Source organism: Notothenia coriiceps, unplaced genomic scaffold, assembly GCF_000735185.1.
Source record: "Notothenia coriiceps isolate Sejong01 unplaced genomic scaffold, NC01 NC01_scaffold00001470, whole genome shotgun sequence".
NCBI lineage: Eukaryota > Metazoa > Chordata > Actinopteri > Perciformes > Nototheniidae > Notothenia > Notothenia coriiceps.
Window position 1 is genome coordinate 597371 of NW_011334171.1, and position 20611 is coordinate 617981.

The 20611-nt window shown below is 37.6% G+C and overlaps 2 protein-coding genes across 2 annotated transcripts; both read right to left on the reverse strand.

Annotated features, from left to right (window-relative positions):
• Positions 1 to 1582: 1582 nt before the first annotated feature.
• Positions 1583 to 3922, reverse strand: epgn (epithelial mitogen homolog (mouse)). The gene is made up of 5 exons (XM_010790519.1): positions 3819 to 3922; positions 3446 to 3574; positions 2694 to 2814; positions 2417 to 2569; positions 1583 to 1993 (listed from the first exon to the last, which is right to left on the reverse strand). The coding sequence occupies exons 1-5, from the start codon at positions 3850 to 3852 to the stop codon at positions 1939 to 1941; spliced, it is 492 nt and encodes a 163-aa protein (XP_010788821.1). The 5' UTR covers positions 3853 to 3922; the 3' UTR covers positions 1583 to 1938.
• Positions 3923 to 5097: 1175 nt separating this feature from the next.
• Positions 5098 to 16564, reverse strand: mthfd2l (methylenetetrahydrofolate dehydrogenase (NADP+ dependent) 2 like). The gene is made up of 8 exons (XM_010790529.1): positions 16414 to 16564; positions 15173 to 15357; positions 14317 to 14439; positions 13663 to 13815; positions 11605 to 11712; positions 8489 to 8581; positions 5936 to 6061; positions 5098 to 5542 (listed from the first exon to the last, which is right to left on the reverse strand). Exons 1-8 carry the CDS (start codon positions 16554 to 16556, stop codon positions 5427 to 5429), a joined length of 1047 nt encoding a protein of 348 aa, XP_010788831.1. The 5' UTR covers positions 16557 to 16564; the 3' UTR covers positions 5098 to 5426.
• Between the last annotated feature and the right edge of the window lie 4047 nt (positions 16565 to 20611).

Consider the following 20611-nt stretch of genomic DNA (forward strand, 5'->3'; position numbering starts at 1 on the left):
CTTAAGAGATCACGTTGTGTCTGCAGCGAGATGCATCCTCTGTACCTCAAGTTTCAATTTGCATATTCGCTAACACGCAAAACATGATAATGAGGGGGTATTCAAAGCTGCAGTAGAGCCAACAGCCAGAGCTGCAGATTGTAGTAAAACAAGGTCAGATGGGTTCAGCCTTTTTCATAGACATGCATGCATGTATTTGTTATTTCTCTGTGGTCAATTTCCAAGTTAAACTAGTAGTTCCCTAGAGCTTTATATCCATCTATAGCTGTAGTTTGACCAATTTAGTTATTAAAGCATATTAGCTTTATTTTGGTCAATAAAGTTGTTATTTGACCACTAATAGTCATAATAACACACTGTTGGTAATTTACATTTTACAATGTGGTGAAAACTGGGAGATTCAGACACCTCTGTCCATCAGCTGTGTGTCGCTACAACTGCCAGCTACCTGCTAGCTGTTATAAAAAGAGACAAACTAGTCTACCCTGTTGGTCCCTTAGGAACAGCAACAACAGACTCTTTAGACTTAGGCCCCGCTGATAGAGAACTGTAGCAGATACAACCGTTATCGTCCTCGTGTGGCCGGGGCCTAAGTCTAAAGAGTCTGTTGTTGCTGTTCCTAAGGGACCAACAGGGTAGACTAGTTTGTCTCTTTTTATAACAGCTAGCAGGTAGCTGGCAGTNCGCATCCCATCAATGGAATTCAATACCACAATCTATAAGAGAGTCCGACTACTCATTCAAGTACAGTGTTAAAAAGTGGCTCATTGATAACCAACAGTGTCAGCACTGATGTGTGGGTGTAGGTGTGTGTATGAGTGCGTATTGTGGATGTTTTCTTTATTATTATGACTTGCTCCTTACCTGTATTCAGTGATATCATCTATTGTAAATATGTACTTTTTATTTTTGTATAACAATGTAGTGGTGTTTTTATTCTTGCTTTTAGGATCACCATCATGCGAAGGGACTATCGGTGAAAACTAGCATTTTGGCTAATTCGAGTACATTTATATTTTTAATAGTTGATTAATGTACACTGTCCCTTGTTTTAAAGAAATCAATAAAAAAATTATGAATTTAGAAAGTCATTTGCAAAACCCAACCTAATTTGGATTGAAAAAATTATTAGTTGTTTAAATATTTTATTTTGAAGTATTTTAAAAACAACCAACACAAAAAATACTTTAAAGTTCATCTTCAGATCAATGTGTATTTTCCATTCAAGGGAGTAGTACATGGACCGTAGTGGACAGCATTTGTAATAGTTGTTCAATCGCTCAATATTTGGCTACCAATATATGGGTAAAATGAGTCATAGGGACACTATTTTATATTTCTATATATGTTTATCTTTTATACTCCAAAATGGTAAGTTCAAAAATACTTGTTAAGCTTAAATCTCCAACTTCTTAAGTTACACGTTAATAATGGTGTGTGTGTGTGTGTGTGTGTGTGTGTGTGTGTGTGTGTGTGTGTGTGTGTGTGTGTGTGTGTGTGTGTGTGTGTGTGCGTGTGTGTGTGTGTGTTTGCGTGTGTGTGTTAATCCACCTTTTACCCAAAGTAATTTCAGCAACACATACATTTGTTATTTACATTTATTAAAACATTTAAAATGAATGCTATCAATAAATACATTTCTATGTTACAATAAATAATCATATTTGTTCTTCCTGCACCTTTTACAAGACAATGAAGTGATTGATATCTTAACATGTTACAAATAAATAAACAGTTTACTGAAAAGTGGTCATCTTTTTGCACACCAAATGTCCAATAAATGGGGAAAAAAGGTCCATAAAGTCTCTTAATTGTTCGTGAATAATTTACAATGCTGTATGTTTGTACAGTAGGTTAAAAAGTGGTGGTTTATGGTTCATAAATAGCTGAAAAGATGGTGACGATGAAGAAGACGACAAACAGATGAGCTGGTAGGGTTCACACTGACGACTGAGACGCTGCAGACTTTAGGAGCGGGGCAGATTTTCTACACCTGAAAATAAGAAAAATCTGGGTTAGTATACATTTAATTATGCTTGGAAACAATTCAAAACATTTTAAACAAATTATATAAAGCAATATATAAACTACTGTGGATACACCAATGCTAATAATTTGAAGCAGTTTTTTTTTAAACATAATTTAATCAAAGGGTTAGGGTTGTAGTGAGGGAGAGACTATTATAATTTGTCAAGAGAAAAAAAAAGGTAAATCTGTACAAGAATTTATAAGATAAACGTCAACCTAATCTTATGAATTAAGGGGGAGGGGTTTCAAATGGCAAAAGTTGTATCTAATCTATATTTTTAATAACATAATTTATTTGTATTTCCAATGTTTCGAGGCTTTTACCCCTGATCCTACAGTCCCCTATTCTTTAATACCAGTGCATCATTGTATGGACAGAGATACTCACCTCTTACGAGCAAAGCAGTAAAAGATGATGGCCAGAACAAAGATGATGAGAATGGCCCCAAAACTGACGCCGATCACCTTCTCTAACTCAGGTAGAGTGTAAGTGGGTGAAGTGAGGAAGAGGCAGCGTGGCCCGGAGTATGAGAACTTGCAGCTGCAGAACAAAGAGAAAAACATAATGTGAGTGCATTCCAGAGCCGACACGCACCAACATGTGCATGTGGAGGAGAAGCCGATAGGAACCTTTTGTTAAACGTATGTGAGATACAATGTCTTACATGCAGGCGGGCTTGTCACTGTCTTGGGGTAACATGCACTCCCCCCCGTTGGCACAGTAGTTTTCATCTTGACTTTGACATGGTCTTTGCGAGTGTGAGACTGGAGGCTTCTCCATGCTGCCTGGAGAGAGAGAGAGAGAGAGAGAGAGAGAGAGAGAGAGAGAGAGAGAGAGAGAGACTTATATAATGACCAACATAATAACATAGATTTCTGCATATGTGACACTAATTAATCACTGACTAACTGAGAAATGAGTCAAAGGGGAGCTTTAATAATGGGTAGGTAATCAAGCATAGTTTTAGTTAATAAATAAAAATAAAGGCTTGTCTTTCTTGATTTGATTAGTAAAAGAATATTTCTAAGAATAGATTATTACAATTTAGGATTTTAAATCGCTTTTGATTGTTTACCATGTTGCAGGAGGTAGGACCTTAACACATGTCAATTATTTATAATTGTATGGGTTAATAAATCAATGGATTATTGCCTCAATCAGTAATCTGTAGTCAGCTATTCTTTCCAGGGTTGTTGGGGGGCTGGAACCGATCCCAGTTAATCCTTGGCAATTACGAGTGGCACAATCGGACCACCGTAGCGACTGCTGTTCCCCACACATCTTTCTAAATGTTTGCAATTTAAATCTTATATGAAAAAGTTAACAATTTGTGTTCACAAGATAGATGTAGAAAGACGGTAAACCAGTTGTAAAGAGAACAGCTGAGAGACATCTGCCTCCTTTGAGGACACTTACTGTTGGGGAGCTGTGTGGTGGGAGAGGAGTTTAATGTAACAGGTGTTGCTGTGGTCTCCACGGTGACAGTCAGCATTTCACATCGTCCTGCTGTGGCCAGAAGCAGCACTGCCACTGCTGAGAGGAGGGCTGGATACATGGAGGGAAAAAAAATGTATTCAGATTTATAATCAAGTTTTGTTTTTAATATGCTGTCATTCTTATACTCCTTTACTGGTGTGATCACACATCTATGACAGAATAGTGATTTAAATTGAAATATTGCTATTCTAGTTTCATCACCAAAACGCCAAATTGTAATAAAGTTCCTCTGATTAAGGTAATTTATATGAAACATAATGTTATTTAAAACTTGACTAAAGTAGAACCTTACCATTCTCCAGGTATTTCTGTCTCTGTGTAACCATCTTGTCTTCTGTCGGTGTGATGTCTGATTCTCAGCTCAACTCCCTCTGTGTGATCAGCACAGTTCTCTGAGTTTATATACCAAACTCCCAACCACTGAACCCGCCAATCAATGAGCCGAAGAATTTTTTTTTTTTTTTAATGAGGACTCTTTTCTTCATGTGCACCGACTCTGCATGCAGAGGCAAAGCTGGAAATGTTTGATGCTGCTGGTGGGGGCACGTTATTGCCCAGAAGCTTTACTGACGTTTCTTCTTTGAAAGTGTTGAACCAACGCAATCCTTTGGCAGGTTGATAGTTCACTCAAATGCCTTCTTTGCAGGTTTTAGTGGTTGCTTCATTAATTAAGCCTGACAGATGTTGTGAAAGCCTCAATATCTTCAAAACGAAGATTACAGAAAGGTTTTCACAAGTAAAAACGCTGCCTCTAGCTTCCTGTATGACAGGTGAAGAGAACAAGTATTGATAAAACATAAACCTAAAGGGTACATTTTTTAAAGATGAAGAATTTTTGAAATGCCATAGTCTTTAGTCATTCTTATTTTATTGCAATATCAGTACCCCTTAGAGGGTTAATGAGCCATAATTATAACCTTAACTAATGATTAATAAATAACCAGCTAATGTTTTTAGATCAGTCATACACCATTAATATAAACTTAAGACTTTATGTACTGCATCTCCAAATGTGTACTATTTTAAATGTCACTAATGGATCAACAGCTAGCCAAGCTTTACGCCTTATTATTAAAATAAATCCCCATTTTTCAAGTGATAAACGTGAGAAATTCAACATGCATAATCAGGTAAATATCATTCCTTACAATAGCAAGGAATGTATTGTAACAAATTAACATAGCTCAGATAGAACAAACACCAATAGATTAAAGCCAGAAGTTGTTTCTAAATGTTCATACCTAATATATAAAGTGCTATACATTTGTATTAATATTACTAAAGTAATTGATTACACCGTATAAACTCTTTCTAAAGGGTGCCTCACTTTGCTTTGACTTCTTTCGATGCATAACATTTCTTCTATCAGTAAAATGACTGTGAGCCGAAGTAGAAATCATTAGATCTTGTATTTAATACCTCATGTTCACAATGTCTCTGGTTTGATTCCAGGTGAGGATCTGTGTAGCGTGTCAAACTTCTCTCTTTCTGAAGAGTTCACTCTCCATTAAAGGCAAAATGTCAAAAAAGGGCATCTGTGAATCAGAAAATAAAGACAGAGATTGTAGTACTGGCACTGCATTGTTTTTCATTTAATATTCCTTTTCCAGGGAATCTGGAATGTTCAAAAATGAACCAAAACAACTTCAGTAGAAAAAATATTAATCTTAAATCTTAAAAAGTGAACTCTGAAATAAATAACCCAAATAAATGAACAAATCCAACATATAGTAAGTACATATCAAGTAAGTTTCCCAGCAGGTATGGAGTCTTTAGTTTATGTATTTAAATAAAGTGTGTTTGATGGTAAAGTGTGTGTAAACCTAAATGAATCAATGTATGTGTGTATAGTTGAACACTGTTTGTACTACAGATCATTCAATAGAACATGTGTGTGTGTTTAATGCATCAGTGCGTTTCTGGCAGCGGTCACAGTGTTCTTCATCAGCATGGCGACGGTCATCGGACCCACGCCTCCGGGAACAGGTGTGATGAAGGCTGCCTTCTCCTTCACTCCTGCAAGGCAAACCAAATGAGCTACTTCCAAGAACCAGCGCTAAGATTAACAGGTAAATATATGCTTAACAATGTATTCAACATTGCTTACAGTAAACCTAACAATACTATTCTTATCTATCACCAGAAGCCTGTGAGGTCATTTCAATTAGTAGTACTGTGGGGATCCTGGATATTATCAGAGGCACAAAAAATAAAACAAAGAGCGAAAATTCAAAATAATAGAAACTGTTGCCAACGTATGATATCTGTCTTAATTGTTATAAAACACAGTTTGCTAAACAATTTGGTTTTCTGTCCCCATATGATCAAAACTGATAACAAATTATGTAAAAGTTGCAGCTTTAGTCACCATTTTATCAATAAATTCAACTTAATGTTTGGATCGCTTACCCTCAAAGTCCACGTCACCAACGAGCCAGAGTTTCCCCGTTTTCGGGTCCAGAACGCGATTTATGCCCACGTCAATGACAGCCGCGCCCTCTTTCACCATATCTGCTGTGATCAGCCTGGGAACACCTGGACACACAGCGACCAACGGGGGGTTAACAGTTACCAGACGCAAGGTGACTTAACTAGATGTTCCAAAAAAATGATGTTAATCGCAACATTACATTGCAATGAGAACGTCAGCTAGTGCAACCCATGGACACATCATGCCTCTTTGGGGAAATGAGCTGCGCTACCCTTACTCATTACCCTACCTTACCCTCATTCCTCCCCCCTCTCTGTGCATTGAACATTCCTGGAGATGGGTTTTGTGGTAATCTATTTTTTTTTTGTTGTAATTATCTTTTTATTTTTCATTCCTTACAGGTTAACGAACAGACATATATGTAGACAAGAAAAAAAAAACACAAATAAAAACACAAAAGACATCACAACAGGGCTATTTATCCCTTGCTCGCAGGCAAGAGCTCTTTAACAGTCATTAAGCAATCCTCCTTTTTTTTAAGCTAAACAAAATCTGGCCTTGTGGGCCTCACCAGGTCCCGCCATCCCTTCCACCTCTTCTCAAATGTTCCACTCCGTAGTCTCAGTGCATATGTCAACTTTTCCATTATATATATCTGATGAATCACGTCCATCCACTCTCCCTCTGTCGGGACCTCTTGGCTCATCCACTTCCTTGTTATACATTTTTTGGTTGCCACCCTTAAAATGTTAAAAATGTACTTATTGTCGTTATCCATTATATCGAAGTCTACTTTCCCCAGGTACATTACTTCAAATTTCAGTGGTACTTTTGCATTAAGCATTTTTACCATATAATTGTGGGCCTGAGTCCAAAGAGGGATTATGGATGGACATTCCCAGAACAGGTGAAAGTGGTTGGCATTCACATTACCGCATTTCCTCCAGCAGTCTGGTAATCTATTTAACACAAATCATTTGATATGCAGTTTGTAAGCAAAGTATCATTACAAATCATTTAGATCTTGAGAGAAGATTTCAGCCCCCCTTCAAGACAAGGACCCACCCTCCTCACCTGACATTCCTATACAAATGTAAATAACCGATGTTGGGACACAGATAAAAGCTGTGCCAGTTTATTAAACAGCAAGTGGATTCCTTTCTGCTGTCATCTCCTTTTAATCACAGGCTCTTTGGGACAAATGACAACTTTATCTTGGACCTGAAAGTCAGCACAGCAGAATAAGACGATACCTCAGCTGACTGTCTAAGAGGAAGGAAATAATTAAACGTTATGTATTTATTTTGGTCACTTTGAAGTTGGCTGCCAGACAGACTGTAATTATAGCTCTTCTGCAATAGCATCATGTCTGAGTCAAATAACAATTAAGTACCAAATGTGAGAATACTCACTGTATTTAGCATGCGGACATTGCTGGAGCTTATTGACACGCTAATGTAAACCACACCCTGAGTATAATGTCCAATTAAAATAATTAAATCCCAAACGCTCACTCGATAATCAACAATATAAAGTGCATATGAATTTCCCAGTGACATAAAAACAGGTGTCGACAGATATGCTGCAGTTCACTTAATCATACAGTGCAGCGTAAATGCAGTCTCTTTTTTCCAAAGGTCCACCCTGACAGTTGGATGAAAAGAAAATAAAGTGCCCTTCCCCGAGAGCTGCTTTTAGTCATCAGGAAACATCCTATTCATTACAAAGGAAGTGTCACACAGCCCCCCCCAAAGGCATACACAGTCACTTAACAGTCTTTCAACAGAAACTCCTGCCCTGCACAGATTGATTGTCTCACATTCTAGCTGCGACCCACAAACACAATTGTTAAACAGTTAAATATACAGAAACTCCAGTGTTGATTATTATGATTTTCACACACACATATAATTGCCTGTATGGCAATTCCAACATGTTGAAACCTCTTTTGACACATGTAAAGTTCCCAACCAGACACATTTGAGAGTGTGCAACAACACCCTGCTTTCATTCATATTTTGTTAAGCTTGGATTACCCACATCAAAGGCAACGAGAGGGAAAACAACATGAGTAGTTTCACATATTAGTAACTCACCAAGGTGAGAAAGTGAAAACAGATAAACTTATTACTCAGACAAATTTGATTTTGCATGATATAATTCATCCATAACCTAATGTCTGTTCTGTAGTGCTGCTTACAATACAAAGGACATGTTTAATGGACATGTAAACATAAGAGGAAGTCGTTTTGGCAAATCAAAAATCTAAAATACAAGATCAAAAATCGTTGGACAATTCAAATGTGTCTTCACTTTTGGACCGAATAGCCTATTACACATTTGTATCTTTGATATGAAAGATTGTAAGTCAATATCAAATGACAAATGATTGTGAGTTGCATGATCTTGTGCATTGATCAACTTGACATACTTGTATCCATATTAGATGTTTAACTTCATTTGTTAATCTGTAAATGATTAAGAATGTGTGTTAAAGGTGTCATTACAGGGTGTCTGGGCTGTAGTTATACCTGCAGCTGCTATTATGATGTCAGCCAGGCAGGTGAGCTCCTTCAGCTGCTCCCTGGGTGTACATCTGTGGGCGATGGTAACCGTGGCATCACCTGAGAGGAAACACACATTTTTGCTTAATTAAATGACCTATTGAGTGCTCAGAGCAGTGACACATTATATTTCAAACGTTTCTCTTTTTGTGAAGGGTTTTCTTCAGGAACATTTTGCTCATTAAAGAAACAGTCTCTCAGAAATCTGTGGACGTGACAGTTATCCTGACTAACAATGACATGTTTTAAAATCTGCTAACGTCAGAAAAACATATATCACATTTGTTACTGAAGGTTTATCAATATTTCGTAAACCTCACAAGCTTTATTATTTCATTTTAGGTATCATTTAAACATTAAAGAACCTGTTGATGAGTATTTCAGATGCACTACATTTAACCTGAACATATTATGATGAAGACATCTTGGTGATTTGCAGCTAATGCATTTTTACTTTTGTCAGTTTTCACAGGAGAAACAATTAATACAAATATATGATGGTTTTTAATAGTTTTATGCATAACATGATCGATGATGCCACTGCACATTCACAGAGAATATTCAGAGAAGCATGCTACAGTATGATGGAAAATAGTCAGTGTTTACAAGCTTGAAAGGTAAAAGCAACAGTATTTTATATATGTTTTGGGCAGAGGTGGGAGAAGTACTCATCTTGTGCTTGAGTCAAAGTAGAAGTACCAAAGTGTAGGCATTTTCTGTTACAAGTCAAAGTCCTGCAATCAAAATGTTACTCAAGTAAAAGTAGAAAAGTATAAGCATACAAATATGCTTAAAGTACCAAAAGTAAAAGTACTCATTCTGCAGATTGGTCCATTTCAGAATCATATATATTATATGTTTTGATTATATTTATTGATCATTAAAGTGTTATCACAGCTGGTAAAGGTGCAGCTAGTTTTAATCACTTTGTATACTGCAGGGTAGCTTGTGAATGTACCCCAGGTTTTACTAAAGTCTGATTTAAGTGAATAATATTTCACATCATTAATCCAAATCTGCAAAGTAACTAAAGGTATAAAATAAATGTAGTAGAGTAAAAGTACACTATTTACCTCTGAATTGTAGTGGAGTAGAAGTACAAAATAGCATACATTTGAAATACTCAAGTAGAGTACAAGTACCTCAAAATTGTACTTAAGTACAATTTTGAGTAAATGTAAATACTTCCCACCTCTGATTATGGCTCAGTAGCACAGGATAATTCAAAGATTATTGAAATAGTGTGTCCACATCGTAGTATGTTTATTATCTTAGTATTGGGGTATATGACGCATAGTCAGAAATTACACAATGAGGAAAGTCAAAATGAAGAAAGTAATCCTTATCTCAATCTTAAATATGTGAGGACATCCTGCGTAGTCACAACTGAACTGTGACCAGGAAAAGGTGTGGGGCGGGACGCAGAGGATCGCTCAGAGAGGGCTTCGAGGAAGATAAGAATGAGAGGCAAGTCACAGCACATCAAACCTGCAGGACACATACCTTAAGTGATGCGTGTGTGGGCGTGTGTGTGTGTGTGTGTGTGTGTGTGTGTGTGTGTGTGTGTGTGTGTGTGTGTGTGTGTGTGTGTGCGTGTGTGTGTGTGTGTGTGTGTGTGTGTGTGTGTGTGTGTGTGTGTGTGCGTGTGTGTGTGTGCGCATGTGCATGTGTGTGCGCATGTGTGTGTGCGTGTGTGTGTGCGTGCGTGCGTGTGTGTGTGTGCGTGTGTGTGTGCGTGTGTGTGTCTGTGTGGGTAAGCAAGAGAGTGAAAGAAAACAAAAGGGAACTGTCCCCTAAATGTAAATGCGCTCACTTATTAAAACTCAGTTAAACCTGAGGCTCTGTAACTGCGTCATCGTGTGATGCTGCACATTTAGTTAGCCTCGTCTTTCTAGGAATAGCAGGTTCAAAGGGACGCTGGAAACGTACCGTGTAAAAGCTTTAAAGAATAAAAATGCAAATGTGTTCAAAAGCTCAATAGGTTGTCTTTAATGTAAGAGTTCCCTTTAATTCTTAATAAATCTGATTGATCACATACAGTTCGACCACACATAAGATAATAACATGTTTAATTCAAATACTTTTTCACTACTTCCATATTTCCTGTTCCTCTTTACTGTTTAAAACTCAACAAAAAGGGAAATACAAATGAGGATAGCGTCATGTATCAGAAGCATTACATACCCCAGCTGGTTGAGATCAGCGTGACCTAAGATCTTACACTTTCACCAGCTAAGCTACCTACATTAATGACTGGGCCCTCAAAGTTATGGACAGCGGGGACTGCAGCTTTGTTTCTGCATGTCTAGTGACCTTTATATCTGATAAATATATCTTCAGAACTGTTACAGGATGTGTATTTTGTGTAATCTTTTTAATTTTTGTATCTTTAATATTTTTTTATGCATGTTTCTTAGTTAACATTAAGCTGTATTTGACTCTTTTCTGCTGTAACAAATGTAAATGTACCCTCTGTGGGACGAATAAAGGTATTCTAATTCTGAAAGGTGCGGTGTGCAAAGATTGCTTTTAGGGGGCCCACTCCTTGGATTTATAAGAAAACGCCAGGTAAGACAACTTCAATCAATCTTCCCTGACATCTGTAAAGGGCAGTTATTACACATGATGTTACACATTGTGTTTGAATGTTATTGAGTTATTTGCACCTTTGTGTTGATTTGAGCGGTAATAATGCTACACTTTGACAGCTCAAACAGATGTTGCTTCATCTAAAAAGCAAATTTAATGCAATACCTTTCCAAATCCTCTCCGTCCTTCCTACACCCTTATAAGGACACTTTATCCGTCTGCCAAAAGTCTCGCCCTGTGAGTACTCTTACTTCACCTGGATCTTTCCTGTTTGAACTCCTCCCGCAGGATGTGCCTCAGCATTTATTGTTTGATTAAATAAAATCCACTTTTTGTCGGTCACTTCCTGATGACAACAACGTCAAATATCTTTCAGGGAAAGCCAACATGGTGCAATATAATATGCATACAAAGAGAAGCACTCAAATCATTTTACAATGCATTGATGACTCACAAAGTTAAAAACGCACAGACACACTCACACACACACTTACCCCCGGGGCGTTCATGCTTGCGATCAGTGTGCAGCAGCATTGCGATAGGCATTCCAACATTTTTGGATCGACCCGCAACAAGCACATTCTTCCCCACTGTCTCAATACCTGCAGAAACACATTTTTCAGGAAAGTGAATTTTTGATAATGAATTAGGATTGATTCAGTCATTTGAAATAAAGGTAACCTTAAGTGTGCAAGAGGCAAAAAAAATTATTGGCACAAAATACTGAACTTCAATAAAGACATCCAGGGAGCCCGGGGCGACAATTCACCTTTACTGATCAAACAGGCGGGCGGGGGGAGATCGTTTCGGCTGCACCACAGCCTGGCACCACAAAGTCGCGTCAGTAACAATTACTACATCTATTGTCAGCCGACACCAGAGTTGTTCAAATGATTGATAGAGGGAGGACAGGTATGCATGTATTAGATGGTATTTCAGTTGGTTCATAAAGGCTATACTGAATATATGAATGTTGTCCAGTCGTGTCGTCAGTTGACAAACACACATCTAAAGAAAAAAAGAAATGTATGGAAGTAGGAATGAAATTGTATTATTTATGTAGATTTTCAGCTTAGTTCTTTAAGTTTTGCATGTGTTCTCTTTCTAGAATGTATCCCAACTTCCCCATCAATATGCATAAGGGCCCTTTCTCTTTGGTCTACATAAGATTGCTTAAAGAAGATTCATACACATACATTATTTGTTTCTACATGCTATCTCAACATTCTTTCCGGCCCAAAAGCCAAGTGTGTCTATGAAGCGCGGAGATCGACAAAAATAACCCTTCACTTTCTCATCCTGAATACATGTTTTAAGGGGCAGCAGAAAAGGCATTCTTTAACCCTGTCTGGTATGGGAATTGCAAAAATCCCTGATAGCTGGTAGAGAAAACCGCCTTCAGGGTCTCTGTCACCTAAAAACATGGCACTTATCATCAATCATCATACACACTGCATAAAATAAACAGTCAAACATCGCGAAGGACCCTCCACATGCTCTCACATACTCTGGCTTTCTAAACTTTTACTGACAGACTATAACACTCAGCAGTCAGGCCTCTCAGCCACAACAGTAACCTAAACTGCACTAATCACCTTTTAAATGAAGGTTTAGCTCTGCTCTGCTTATAATTGATCAACAACCCTCTAGTTGGTTTGGTAAAGCAACATAGGAATACTGTAGCCAATGGCAGCCAATGTTATCATACTGAAATGTTCTTTGTATTTCAAAGTACAGTCAGACTCTAAATCCTCATTTGGAATGAAAATGTCCTCACTGATAAACTATTGACTTTGTGTCAGTTTACAAATATTAAATTAAACCAGCTTTGAAGGGTGATGGGCTTATTTCAAACTATTGCCAATTCATTCACAACGTTTCTTTTCTTTTCGGAGATTTTGAACAATATATTTTGTATTTCATTAGAAGTGGTTGTAGAAACCTCACTGAGAGTAATTTGTAAAAAAAAGACCCAATACAATACATGTTCATACTTATCTACATTTTGCACCAGAGCATAATAATTATTGTATTGTCCAAATATTTACATCTTTACTTGGTCAAGAAACTGACTATGTTATCAAGTGCATTTACCAATGGACAGATTTGAAGTACAGGTGGGGAAAATGATGGTTGGTCGCCATCTAGTGGGATGTGAATACACAGGATGATGTACTCGCACCTCCCATTGCCTCCAAAGTTGACTTTATAGCTTGATTAGCAGAATATGAATAAGATGAGGAGTCAAATAAAACCAATAGGGCTAACAATGCAAGAAGCTCTTTGGGAAGAAAGTAATTTACTATAAATGTTGCTTCAACATCATAGTTTAATGATTGAGAAAAAAAAAAGGTTGAACTAAATGCAACCTTGCTGTTGAACTTTATTAAACTTGCATTTATTTAGATCATTATTGCTCACTACAGGATTTTTTTTTGCAGCAAAGTAAAAAAAGACAAACACAAAAACACAATTGAAAGCACTACAAATAAAAGCATGACAAATAAAGTTGGAGAATGAGTGATGGAGCTGAAGAGGTTTTAGTGGTTTACCTGCTCTTTTGATAATCTCCCACACGGCTGCAGGTGTTGCAGGCACCATGGATCTCTGGTCCAGACACAGCTTACCAATATTCACAATATGGAAGCCATCCACATCCTTCTCTGGAGCGATGGCATTACAAACTGCTCGCTCATTGATGTGCTCTAGAGGGGGGAAGGAGGAGAGATTTTTAATTATTTATTTTATTGGGACTATGTGCTTTTTTTGGGGGAAAAAGCAAAGGTCCAAATAATGGAACTAATGATGGCTGAATCCACACAGGTTCGCTCTCTCATCCATGCTAACTCACTGTCACTCTTACTCGAACACTTGAACAGAGCCAACTCTAGTGTAAAGATTAATAACTTCAACATGTCAGTTGTTAGAAAGGCCTATCAGGGTAAAGTAAGGTCATTCAAAGGCAAGCAACTCTTCTAATTAACATCATTATTATTGTCAAAGCAAGTGGGAGAAAAAAACCCTATATTTTTCTACAATGGAAATATATTTATTTAACTAAAGCCATCGAAGTATATTTGCATTTAACTTCCACATGTGTCTAAAAGGAAATAACCATACAGACACAATCACTGCAAATTGGACTGTACAGACTAATCGGTTTAACTTTGATGTCAGTGAGAGGCAGCTGTGGGGCCTGTGTTTACCGGGAAGTGGCAGCTGCACCAACAGGCCGCTGACCCTCCAGTCCCGGTTCATCTTGTCAATCAGCTCCAGCAACTCCTCCTGGGACACCGAGCTGGGCCGCACCACAGTGTCACTGGAAATACCTGGAGAGCACAAACACATTACACACACTCCGTGGCTGTGGTCAAAAAGTCAAAAATGTACTGTTACTAAACCTAGTTGGATTATGTCATGAGGTCATGGAGAGATTCATAGGGAACCGCCGTGTTAAGACAATCTGACTGCACTATGCGAGGGCTGATATTTTTCTGAAATTGTATTCATGACGCATACAACATTTTAAAATGGACTATTTCATCGAGTAAGGATTCCTGTCCAAGAGAGAAATTAAACCTCTAAAGAATAATTAATTTCATTGTATTAATAGTTTATAGGACATCAGTGACAGTGGAATGGTAAGTTGTTCCTGCAAGGATTTGTGGGGCAGCGTTATCTCTTTTCCTTCGGTAAGGGATGGTTTAGTGTACCCTATGCTAAAAGAGATAAGAAAAGAGCATTAAAGCACTTTTTCTTTGCTTTTAAAGACTCAAACCAGCCCTTATTATGGCTGCCACTAAGGAATGGGTGACACTAAGAAATATTTTCACACAGCTAAAACCTTACTGCAGCAGCCCATGTTCAAAGATTGCCAGCATGGTAGTTTGCAGGTGTGTGACTTTACACATTACAATGATTTTAATTTCGAAAAGTGTTTATCCATGTGTAGCTATATGTTCATGCATACCTATGAAATGTGATGTGCAATATGTAATGTTCCTTGACCTGCATGATACACATTAAGCATAAAGTGATCAGGAATACATGCAATGCTCATACCCAGGATACTGGCTGCCCGGGTCTTGTTCTTAACATATGTACGACTGGCGGGGTCGTCTCCCACCAACACCACTCCTAGATGGGGTCTCATGTTGCCCTGAGCGACCAGCTCTTCCACATCACGCTGGATTTCTCTGTGGAGCTGACGGGCCAACTCCGTCCCCGAAATCACCACAGCAGCATGCCTGGGAGGAACATCATAAAAACATGAATTAATGAGCAGCCTTTAACACATCACAGAACATCTATAATATTATTCCTTATGAAGCTGTTACATTTAGTCAATTAATCAGTAAGTCAGAGTATTATAAATTTCATCAGCAAGACTTCTGATGAACGATTAATCAAAGTTGTAGTCCTTAAAAGATTAATGCTATTGGCTCCTCAGACTTTTCATCTAGAACCACCATGAGTTTAATATGGTTTAAAGTAAATTAATTGGATGAATTCATTTGAACTTTATTTATTTCCTTCTAACGATGCATTGCATACCCTTTTGTAATCCCTAAATGTTTAACATTGGTTTATGAATGAATACATATAAACGTTCCAGTCAGTTGCAGTTGTGTAGGCTATTACTTACTTAGTACATTGTAAACGTTTAATTTCAGTTTTTTTTTCACCAGGCCAAGCTAATGAACTTTTCAGAGCACTGCAGACAGAAACGTTTAATGTTATGCTTCTAATTTAGGCAAAAAATGTAGGTAATTGTGGTTTTACAGGATTTAAAAAAGAAAAGAAAAACGGTTTGACCAACGGTAACAGTAAAGTAGGTAACCATAGTAACGATTTAACAAAACTGTTATCTTATCATCTTACTATAGTTAACTTATGATTCTGTTTTTGTATTAATTATTGCAGATAAGAGACCTAAGTGTTAAGCCTAATTACTGCGGATACGTTGCAAGGTCCTTAATGGTTGATTCCCATTGACTGCAGTAAACCGTCCTCCAGCACCACACATTATGCTTAGCGGTGTTACGTTAAGCTAACCACATCCAGGAAAGCAGCCTTATGTTGGCAATACCTGACACATTTAGTGGCATATTTTTTTTGATTCAGACCTGGATTTGACATTAAGCCTGCCCTCTCTACCGTGAAAGGTGAAACCTGCTGTCAATCACCATCCTCCGACATGTGACCAGTACACACGCCTCACCGGTGCTGAAACATAGCTCATCCCTCCGCAAGGTAATTAAATGATACAAAAACAGCGGTGTTTTAAACTGAGTGACGTTTACCTCGTTGCAGAGTGCTGAAGATGTCTCCTTTGACTCTCGCATTTTCTGTGCATCCGCAGTTTGGCCCTGCAGCAGTTATGTTGTAACGTTAACGGGCTACAAATCCTGAAGGAGGAGCGTAGCGGTGAAACAGAGGCCGCCATGTTTGTGTGTGTGTCGTGGAGCGTGTGTACGTAGCGCGTGTGTGCATGCGTGCGCGCATGCGTGCGCGAGAGGGAGAAGGGGGGCAGGGCAGTATGTGGACTGTATAGCTGATGACTGAATGAAGGCTGAGCGTGTACGTTGCTTTATGAGGAACAGGGATTGTACCAATGAAAGAGTGTTTGTCAGTATAACAATGGAGTAGTTTGCCCCTTATTTGAGGTATACGAATATTGACATTCTTTCTGATATTCATACCACTGTCATCTAGGCCTATGCTTGCCATTCATCTTAATTTCACATGAACACAGGGAAACTAAAGGCATCTAAAGGTCACAAAATCCATCGAACAGCATCCCTAGAGCGTATCTAACACATATCCATTGCAATTTAATTGTGGTATGTTTTTAGAAAGGATCATTTATTATCAGTATATGCAACACAGGATTGCACAACAATACGCTAGTATCAATTCATTAGGCCACACTTGAAAACCATCACAAAACAGAAAAACAAAAACAGCTGTGCTTTCCTGAAGTGCATTGTGGAATTTGCAACATGGAGGAAGGTAAGTAGACAAAAACAATAGTACATTCTGTTTGCAGATAATCCCTTTATACCAGAGTCCTGCATCCTGTCTGGCAAGTTTGAATGACGTTTATTTTTTCTGACTTCTTTCTGATTTGGTTTCCAGATTCATAGCCTCATAGCCTTTGAAATATTACAGTAGAGTAGTAACCAAAAATAAAAAGCAGTCAGGGTCACACATCCTCTTTGCCACAAGAGGGCAGGAGCTATTTGGGGCCTTAACTTAATGTGTAAGGTCCATCCTAAAGTAAAATGTATCATTTCTGAAATTCAAGTAAAAATAAGCATCAAGTAGGTTGTAGCTATGAAGAATAAAAAGGCTATTATTATATCTTATAACTTGCTGGTTTAACCAACACAAAAATAGGGACATGGTAGACAATAAGGGCAAGAAGATATGTCACTGACACACACGTTTCTGCTACAAGTTACATTCACATAACTATGAGAAAGGTGCTTGCTGGGTGCACAAAGCCCATGAATTTGACCCTTGGGACTGGAATTTATATCTAACATACTTCATTTCATTGTTTAGTTTTTTTAAATCTTTATTAAGACCACAATCTTATTCCTATCCTGAACAACAAGTGTTAGTTGTAAATAAACACTATAATAGTGAGGTAAACTACAGGGATGTGGTTTTGGTACACTTGACTTCAAATACACATTACCAAAAACCATGTCTTCACAAAATATTTGATCACATGAAATTCAATTTGACATTGATATGTGAAGGCACATTTCCGTAAAAACTGCATCTTATGTACGCTACTGTATATTGGTGGCTGTGTGAGCTGACAAATTAACATGAACCAGATTTATTTACAGTCGCCAGTGTAAGGGAGATATGTACGAAAAGTAACACTATGGTAAGGACTAAGCTCTCAAGGTCGCAGTACAGTGGGTTATGTAAATGGTTCCAGCATATTGATGGTAAAATGTTAAAGAACAGAGTATCGGGCATAAAGGCCTGCGAAAAGAAGAAAACGTATAACTTTGTCATACAATTCAGATTCAACAAAGCATTCAAAAGTTCGAACAAAAAAACATCATCATCATTGACATTAAAGCAAGTTGTTGATTGGAGGAAGCCATAAAGATTATCGTACAAATGGCACTGTTAGAATAAAGGTTTGTTTGAGTGGTGGGAGCGTATTTGGAAAATGTGGTAAACACTGCACCCAGCAGGCTTGCCCGTACACAATACTTATACAGAATGTTCTCATTATCCCTTGTGACAAAAGCTAAGCTGCAGTTTACTTAATTGATGGCTTTTACATACTGTTTGCCAATACATGGGTTGATTGCATAAAGTACACCAAATGCTCCTGAAAACGTAGTAACATGCATGCAAATTGCTGCAAAACATCAGTGGATGTAGAATTTTCCAATCTAATTGTTTTTTATTATAGCAACACAGACTGTACAATAATTATTACAGGAGTAGCCAGACCTCCTGTAATGGTCTGAGCAGCAAGGTCTGAGAAGACTCCAGGAAAGCAAGAACAAAGAGCATCAATTTCCTGTAACTATGATGAAACTGTGATATTTGTTGTTTGACTGTTAAAAAGCAGACAGTACATCTGAGGTACAAGATTTCGACAAGTGGGTTAACAAGTGCTGCTGTCAAAAGCTTCCTTACTCAGTTGCTACAACTGAATGAAGTAAATAAATCGAATGTTCTGTTTTAACTTGGATTATTGAATCTTAAAAAAATGTGAAACTTCGGTGAGAAGACGAAATACATATGACATAAGAATCAGCCATTGATATGATCCTTGGTAGTGTCTGTATAAAGTTAAAAAGTATAACCTTGATCTTAAAAATATAAAAACATAAATTAATATGTTAATAATATGTATATATAATGTAAATACTATTGTGCCACTCAATGGTAACAGATTCTTTCTCTCCCTATACCCTTGTCTATAAATAATGTATATCATTTTAAAATAGGCCTTGCTGTGTAATGAGTACTTTTACTTTTGGTAGGTTAGGCTATATTTTGATGCTGATACAATTTTATATTTATCTAAGTATATTTTCAAATGCAGGACTTGTACTTTGGCTGTGTACTTCTGCACCAAAGTATTGCTACTTTTACCTAAGTGCTCTGATATTCAAATAAAGTACAGCACTGCATTGATTATACTGTGCCAACATCTCTTAATTTACTTTTACAAATATCTGAATACTTCTCTACTTCTGGTGATGCTTCATCTGAGGTTGGAAAACTTTAATTCACTATACCCAATAAAAAAATGCAATGAAGTAACGCAATCATTTCTGGACTGCTATAGGAATCGGTAATTGAAATGAGCAATATGCCAGTAATTGATGACAATGCTGTACAATTATTAAAAACATTTCCCGTCATTGTCAAGATTAGTATGACTCACCCATGATGTTTGTGTGTTTTGTGTTAGGATGGGCTAGATGGAATGGGAACTCGAGGCTATGAAAATATTTCTAAATGTTTGTAAACCCAATAAATCATGCATACATATTCCTATGTTATCCTGGGGGTGAGAATTAAAAATTCATGAGATTTTCACAAGATTATGATGAAGACTTACTGGATTTGGGAGTGTATGTAGAGATTGGCCAACAGGCTAAATACTTTTGGTTTTTATTTTGCAATATGTTAAGGCTGTGAACTTGTGTTGGTTGAGAAAGTGTAAATGGCTGTGTGAGGTCCACTGTGGAATAGTACGGCAGGGAGAGCTAGACGTGGGTGAGTTAGTGAGAGTCAGTTGTTCCACCCAAACACTGGCTGAAAGAAGCAAGTCATTTCTCTCCAAGCATTTACACAACTGAAAAGGGAAATTATTTCTCAGACCACAAACAGTGCTCCTATAGTTATACATTTTCAAAAAGTAGCCTATTTTTTTATTTAAACTGTTAGGAAAAAACATTCCCATCGACCGAGTGATCACAATGTTCACACGAAAAACGCATTTACCTCCGAGGCATAGAGCAATTACAAGGTCATGGGAGATAACCGAGTTTTTCCACCACAAAGACTTGCGAAGATGAGATGGATTCCTTCATGGGCAAATCTCGACCATAACAAAAATACACACTAAAAACAGCTGGGGAGGAAACAGGCAGCTCAATGTGTTTTATTTTAACGAGATGTGAAGGTATACTCAGTCAGTTACTGTGCTGTTTCTTGTTGTCATGTGTGTTTGGAGGAAATGCATTAATATATATTTATTTTATTTATAAATTAGATTAAATACAATGTGAGAATTATTATTAAGTACATTCAATCATATCTTCTTAAACCATTCATCTATACATAATTAAATTGAAGTAGAATGATAATTTTCTTTGATTGTTTCCACACTTAGTCTTAATTATGCAATAATTCTCAAATCACATTAATGGTATTAAGTGTATGTTCCTCTCCCCCTACATGGTGTCACCCTGCCCTTAACAGATTACACACACACACACCAGATATCGC

Excerpts from the sequence above, each read along its gene's own strand:
- epgn (XM_010790519.1), bottom strand. The coding sequence starts at position 3,852 with ATGGTTACACAGAGACAGAAATACCTGGAGAATG. Across the intron at positions 3,575-3,818 it reads ACAGAAATACCTGGAGAATG|CCCTCCTCTCAGCAGTGGCA; the intron begins GTAAGGTTCTAC and ends CCATGTATCCAG. Across the intron at positions 2,570-2,693 it reads AGTGACAAGCCCGCCTGCAT|CTGCAAGTTCTCATACTCCG; the intron begins GTAAGACATTGT and ends TTTGTTCTGCAG.
- mthfd2l (XM_010790529.1), bottom strand. The coding sequence starts at position 16,556 with ATGGCGGCCTCTGTTTCACCGCTACGCTCCTCCTTCAGGATTTGTAGC. Across the intron at positions 13,816-14,316 it reads GGTGCAGCTGCCACTTCCCG|AGCACATCAATGAGCGAGCA; the intron begins GTAAACACAGGC and ends TCCCCCCTCTAG. Across the intron at positions 6,062-8,488 it reads CATCATAATAGCAGCTGCAG|GTGTTCCCAGGCTGATCACA; the intron begins GTATAACTACAG and ends CTGTGTGTCCAG.